The 7,313-nt window shown below is 41.3% G+C and overlaps 1 protein-coding gene across 1 annotated transcript in view; it reads left to right on the top strand.

Annotated features, from left to right (window-relative positions):
- The window catches only part of FOXO1 (forkhead box O1), a 96,874-nt gene extending 91,087 nt beyond the window's left edge, over positions 1-5,787 (top strand). Inside the window, exons 2-3 of the mRNA XM_012643839.1 lie at positions 612-1,963; positions 2,446-5,787. Of these exons, the coding sequence (XP_012499293.1) occupies positions 612-1,949 (1,338 nt within the window). The 3' untranslated portion in view covers positions 1,950-1,963; positions 2,446-5,787. The remainder of the gene's footprint in view (positions 1-611; positions 1,964-2,445) is intronic.
- Positions 5,788-7,313: the final 1,526 nt, after the last annotated feature.

The raw sequence follows: 7,313 nt of genomic DNA on the forward strand, positions 1-7,313 counted from the left end.
TTTCTTATATTCATTTATGTTTGCTTAATGAGCTTTAAAGGTGTAAATGAGTCTAGGTCTTACTCGTTTTGGAGCTTTTAATTCTTGACTGGGAATATATCCTGCTTCATCTTTTTCTTTTCTATAATCATGTGGGCCCAGTAATATAAAACTTCTCACTTTATATAAACAGCACTTTCAGTCTGAAGAGAATGGGCAGTAGTTTTAGGGGCAGGAGAATGGAAAGAGTTTTTGATAGCACTTTGATACAGAATACTATCTGCATAGCATTGTAGCTAAGCGAAATCTAAGTGGTTTTAAGACCGGTTCCTGCAGTTTCCCCTCTAAAATACTACAGCTGTGTAAAAAAAAAAAGTGTTTATAGTAATGCTTATTTAATTTTGTCCCCTCATTAAATTAAGATACAGATACTCTTTAAGATAAGGTACTATTTTTTTTTCTGTGCCATTTGAGGTCTTTTTTAATGGATTCAGAGCCATTAAGACTGTTCAGATTGAAATCTGTACTGTAAACTCTTAAAATTTTATGTGTCTTTCATGTAATACATGTTGACTAGTAAGTTTTCCAAGCGGAGAAGTATCATACTTCTAACACAATGTTTTGCTTTGCAGAATTCAATTCGTCATAATCTGTCCCTGCACAGCAAGTTCATTCGCGTGCAGAATGAAGGAACTGGAAAAAGTTCTTGGTGGATGCTCAATCCAGAGGGTGGCAAGAGTGGGAAGTCCCCCAGGAGAAGAGCTGCGTCTATGGACAACAACAGCAAATTTGCCAAGAGCCGAAGCCGGGCTGCCAAGAAAAAAGCATCCCTCCAGTCTGGCCAAGAGGGTGCTGGGGACAGCCCTGGATCTCAGTTTTCCAAGTGGCCTGCGAGCCCTGGCTCTCACAGCAATGACGACTTTGATAACTGGAGTACATTTCGCCCTCGAACTAGCTCAAATGCTAGTACTATTAGCGGGAGACTTTCACCCATCATGACAGAACAGGATGATCTTGGAGATGGGGATGTGCATTCTATGGTGTACCCACCTTCTGCCTCAAAGATGGCCTCTACTCTACCCAGTCTGTCTGAGATAAGCAACCCTGAAAACATGGAGAACCTTTTGGATAATCTCAACCTTCTCTCATCACCAACATCATTAACTGTTTCGACCCAGTCTTCACCTGGCACCATGATGCAGCAGACTCCATGCTACTCGTTTGCGCCGCCAAACACCAGTCTGAATTCGCCCAGCCCAAACTACCAAAAATACACATACGGCCAGTCCAGCATGAGCCCTATGCCCCAGATGCCTATGCAAACACTTCAGGACAACAAATCAAGTTATGGAGGTATGAATCAGTATAACTGTGCACCAGGGCTCTTGAAGGAGTTGCTTACTTCTGATTCTCCTCCCCATAATGACATTATGACTTCAGTTGATGCTGGGGTGGCCCAACCCAGCAGCCGGGTTCTGGGCCAGAATGTGATGATGGGCGCTAATTCTGTCATGTCAACCTACGGCAGCCAGGCATCTCATAACAAAATGATGACTCCCAGCTCGCATACCCACCCCGGACACGCTCAGCAATCGTCTGCAGTTAACGGGCGCGCCCTGCCCCACGCGGTGAACACAATGCCTCACACCTCGGGTATGAACCGCCTGACCCCAGTGAAGACATCTTTACAAGTGCCTCTGCCCCATCCCATGCAGATGAATGCCCTGGGGGGCTACTCTTCAGTGAGCAGCTGCAATGGCTATGGCAGGATGGGCCTTCTCCACCAGGAGAAGCTCCCGAGTGACTTGGACGGCATGTTCATTGAGCGCTTGGACTGTGACATGGAGTCCATCATTCGGAATGACCTCATGGATGGAGATACATTGGATTTTAACTTTGACAATGTGTTGCCCAACCAAAGCTTCCCACACAGCGTCAAGACGACGACACATAGCTGGGTGTCAGGCTAAGAGTTAGTGAGCAGGTAAGTTCACCCCAATATCAAAAGACCTTTGGAAAAACCGAGCTTAAAAGAGGAACTCAGTAACTTGCCATGTATCTTGCATGGTTAGGACTTCTTTGGTATCAGCTAACTGCCCCTTGCAGAGAGGCATCTTTTATCATTCATCCTCCATCCTTTTTGCAGCTTATCAATTTTCCTTTTGAGCTTAAACATAAGGAAGCTTCCTTTAACTGGTTTAAAGACTTTTCTTTTGACAGTTAGATGGCTGCATCTTTTTAGTAGCTTTTTAATAAATGAATATATTTGATACAAATCAAATGCCAAAGAGTTTTTTATAAAGTGGAACTTTTCCCCGTTGAATGATTTTAGAGCTGTTTTGAGAAAGCTCTAGCTTTTTGCCCCTAAGTATGTCTGTCACTCTAGTATGTTAAGTTGAATTGATTTTAATTTGGCTATATTTTCATTGTGTATGTGTGTTGTGTGTGTGTGTTTTTTTTCCCTAGGCTACACTTAAAAGTACTTCAGATTGTCTGACAGCAGGAACTGAGAGAAGCAGTCCAAAGATGTCCTTCACCTCCCCCTTTTAGTTTTCTTCATTTAAAGAAAAAAAAAGCAAGAAAAACCCTTCCTTTTTTTCCTTTCGTCAGACTTGGCAGCGAAGACATTTTTCCTGTACAGGATGTTTGCCCGATGTTTGCAGGTTATGTGCTGCTGTAGATAAGGACTGTGCTATTGGAAATTTCATTACAATGAAGTGCCAAACTCACTACACCATATAATTGCAGAAAAGACTTTTGGATCCTGGTGTGCTTTCAAGTTTTGTATATATAAGCAGTAGATACAGAATTGTATTTGTGTGTGTGTTTTTTGTTTTTTTTTTTTTAATATCCATTTGGTCCAAGGAAAGTTTATACTCCTTTTGTAATACTGTGATGGTCTCATGTCTTGATAAGTTAAACTTCTGTTTGTACTACCTGTGTTCTGCTGAACTGACAGATCACAAAGAACCGAGGTCTCCGTTCTGCACCTCCACCGAGCAGCTTTGACCTGTTCGTGTTGCCACAGAATTCACATGAGAACCAAGTAGCCTGTTACCAATCTGCTGAATTAATGGACTTGTCAAACTTTTGAAAAACAAAAAAGAGATTAAATGCCAGCCTTGTACAGGTCTTTTCTATTTTTTTTGTTTGTTTATTTTGTTATTTGCAAATTTGTACAAACATTTAAATGGTTCTAATTTCCAGATAAATGATTTTTGATGTTATTGTTGGGACTTGAGATCACTTTTGGAATAGATATTGAACTGTAATGTTTTTTCTTAAAACTAGAGTCTACTTTGTTATATAGTCCGCTTGTAAATTCGTGGAATCACAGGTATTTGGGACAGCATTCATAATTTTCATTTTGTATTTCTAACTGGATTAGTACTAATTTTATACGTGCTTAACTGGTTTGTACACTTTGGGATGCTAATTGGTGATGTTTCTGACTAATCTTAAATCATTGTGATTAGTACTTGCATATTCAACGTTTCGGGCCCTATTCGGGCAGAAAAGTGATGTACAGTTATGGACACTTTGCGTTTCATATTTAGGACAACTTAATATGTTTTTATGTGTGTATTTTAAACAAATTTCATCTGCTTCTATTGAGCTATGTGCACCACACAGCGTCAGGTGTTCTGATCGGCGCCTGTGCGTTGCATTGTTACAGTGATTCCTGGGAGGCCTCATCATGTTTGTAGGTCAGAAAGGGAGAGCTACAGCTAAAACGATGCTGCTTTGTCAGACTGTGGGTTCTGATCAGCCTCGCCTGTTTGAGTTTAGCTTCAGCACAAGTTTCCCCTCCCAATCACGTGCTCTTGTTTCGGTCCAGGGGGAGATTGGTTTTGTAGCTGTGCCCTGAGAAACGATGTCAGCGCTCTCTTCCATCCCCGTCTCCCTTCTGCCCTGTGGGTTACTCAGCACACTGTGGAAGTTTGAGTTGAAGGAGGGAATTTGCACATGGGACTTGAGTGATTTGTAGAAGAATGCTTTGTGTTCATAAGTACAGATGGCTACCAAATGGAATAAAGCTTGTTTAAAAATTGGGGCAATTAATTTGAAAACCAGCAAACCAGCTGTAAGTTGTGCATTTGAATTTATTTTAAAAGCCTTGGCTTAAGTTAAGAATTTGAAAATTACTTCAGCCTTTAGCAACCTAGAATATAATTCCAATCATTTATGTTTTAATACTTTCCAATTACCTGCAACTGAGAGACCAAGTTAATTGGCTTTGTGTCCCATTCAGTCCATCAGTATTTTCAAGTCATGTGGAAGCCCAAAGTCATCACAATAAAGGGAACAGGTGCACAACAATGTTCTTCATGCCTTCTTGAGAAGGCTCTGATTTCTGTGTACATAGCCCAAATCGCACTTGCTTTGTCTTGTGTGTTAATTGCATCTCCATTGGCTTAGTTTGGAAAAGCCAATGAAAAACATGTTCAACAAGAACACAAGTGTTCCTGATAGATTTCCTACAGGAGGCCACACTATTGTAAACTTCCCAGTGTGACTTTCATTTTTTTGAAAATTCATTGTGCAGCTGCCATTCCAACCATCTTCATTGTTGGGCACTCCAAGATATGGCTGGGTTTAGAAACCTCAGCCCCTCTAAGCAGCGTCTCCTGTGTACGTAATTGAACTTTTGGGTGCCAAAGTACTGTGTTCTCACTTCTGTTACTGTGGACTCACTTTCCTCCCATAAGGTTACTGCACCTGTTACACAGGAGCCTCAGAGCCACTCCCCCATTCATTCATTAAAGAGACAGCTAAAGTCACTGTTAAAATCTTACCACTTCATAGAGTGATGTTTAGAAAGACGTTTATTCCTCCTGAGCCTGTGTGAATGTCCCCACCCCCACCCCCATTTTTTCTTTGTTTTGAAATCTTAACAGGAATCTTAGGTAGCTCTCCTGGTACACTGAAGTCCAGAGAAAAACATCTTGTCTGTGTGGAAAGCAAACATTATTTGGCCTCTGGTAGTTCTTTTTCTGTAAGAATACTGACTTTCTGGAGTAATGAGTATATCAGTTATTGTACGTGATTGCTTCGTGAAATGTGCAAATGATATCACCTATGCAGCCTTGTTTGATTTATTCCTTCTGGTTTGTACTGTTATTAAAAGCATATTGTATTATAGAGCTATTCAGATATTTTAAATATAAAGATGTATTGTTTCCGTAATATAGATGTATGGAATATATTTAGGTAATAGATGCATTACTTGGAAAGTTCTGCTTTGACAAACTGAGAAAGTCTAAATTAATGAACAGATGTTGTATCCCAGTGAGCAGTAAATCAGTGAAACATCCCAAGAAGAGGATAAGGACACTTAGAATGGAAACAGTTCTCCAAAGATACACAATTTGGACTTGTTCAACCACTGGATATATACTGCCAATAATCCCCCCCCCTCCACCTTAATATTCTTACATCCAGCTCCTAAGAGTTTTTAATTTATAGGTGATTTTAAATGAGAAGTTTTTTTTAGTTTGGGAGTAATCATTCAGTAAAAAATGCGATGTGGTTTGTACAAGCAAAACAGCCTGGCATTGTCCTTGGCCCCTCCTTGAGGTGTAGGGCACAGCTGGCAGTGTGGCCAGGGACGACCACATAAGTTCTGTCAGGACGGAGTCGCACCCTCCCACATTTCACTACCCGAGCTCAGTAACAGCGCAGATTCCATGTTCCTGTCCCGATACTCTCTGAGAAGTGCCTGATGATGCTGATGTACTTACAGACACAAGAACAATCTTTGCTATAATTGTATAAAGCCATAAATGTACATAAATTATGTTTAAATGGTTTGGTGTCTTTCTTTTCTAATTGTGTAGAATAAGCTCTTTATTAGGAATTTTTTTGTGTGTAGCTATCAAGTACTTGACTGAAATCTTGTCAGCCACAGTATTGAGGTTTATTCAAAGCTGGTATTTCCTTTGGAGGAAGGGGGAACAGTCCCTCTGGGACCAATCCGTAGTCCCCCGAGATAAAGAACAAGCACAATCCCTGGTAACAAACAACCCTGGAGTACTTTATCTTTGGAATGTGTGAAACTACATCTGGGCAGGTAATTACTAGGCATGCGAAATTACATGTCAGAACAGACCGCGCTAAAGGTAAAAACACCTGAGGGCAAGTTAGGGTCTGACTAGGAGGTCACAGAGCAGACACTGCATGGTGTGGCTTTCCAGGAGTGTATGTGCTCCCCCTACTACTGCCCGTTTGCTTAAGGAGGAGGACCAGCCCTCCTTTAAGTGGCTGCAGATCAGAAATTTTTATGTTTCCATTTAAAAACGCCTGAGGAATGAGCTGGGATTAGATGAACGTGGTTAAAATGTATTTTTACTAATAAATCAGTATGAAGTCCAGTCTCTTCTTACTTCTGACCAGGCAAGTGAATGAATGAATTGAAGTAGCAAGGAAGTAGGTTATTCTAATGTTTATGGTTCAGACACCAGAAGATCACTTCAGCTTTCACAGTTGTTAACGTTATTTTGGGTTTGTTTATTTTTTTAACCCCCTTCCAGCAGTGGAACCCTTCATTTAAAATACACAGTAGTCGGAAGACCAGTGTGTAGAACAGATACAAGCATCTACTCCCAGATCCTGGGGCTCATGCACAGATCGGTTTGAAAACTGCTGATCTAGTCCAAATGCAGAAAACTGCCTTGATCATACTGCTGGCACACACATCGGCTGGCCTTCCATAACCATCTTTGCATGTACACAAAACCACGCATCTAGTGTCGTTACTTGAGACCATTGCCCAAGTTTTAATTTGTAAGAGGGAGCAACACAGCAGGAAGGTTTCCCTGGGAAGAGCTCTCAGTGCTTCACTCATTAAGCCGGGAGAGACTTAACTTCCTAGGACAGTATCTAGGCCCCTGCTGTGACCAGAGATGACAGTAGAATCCGGATGTGTACCTAGGATTGTTTCTCGACCTGTGAACCAGCCACACCAGAGGACTTTGCCTTGGCTATTGTTTCTCCGTGTTTGAGGCGGCCTGTAACAAAGATGGTACTAGTTAAACTTACACTGTTGGTGTGGTTGGTTAGGAAGGTGGAGTGCTGTTGCAAGAGATGTGTCGTGCTAAGTGGCAGTCTCTGAAGTAGACACCGTCACAGAACACATTGCACCTGGTACCATTTGATAGTGTTCACTGAGCTGCAGCTGGGCTGTGGCCTCTGAAATGAAGGTATATTCAGGGTAGGTTTCTTTATTGTAATTTATTATTTGGGTGTAAAAAGTGCTCTATTGATAACTTATATACACGGACTATGGGACGTTTCTGAGTTTAAGTAACTGGAAAAAAAATGAAATTTCTGATGAC

The sequence above is a fragment of the Propithecus coquereli genome, unplaced genomic scaffold, assembly GCF_000956105.1.
Source record: "Propithecus coquereli isolate 6110/MARCELLA unplaced genomic scaffold, Pcoq_1.0 Scaffold201, whole genome shotgun sequence".
Taxonomy (NCBI): Eukaryota; Metazoa; Chordata; class Mammalia; order Primates; family Indriidae; genus Propithecus; species Propithecus coquereli.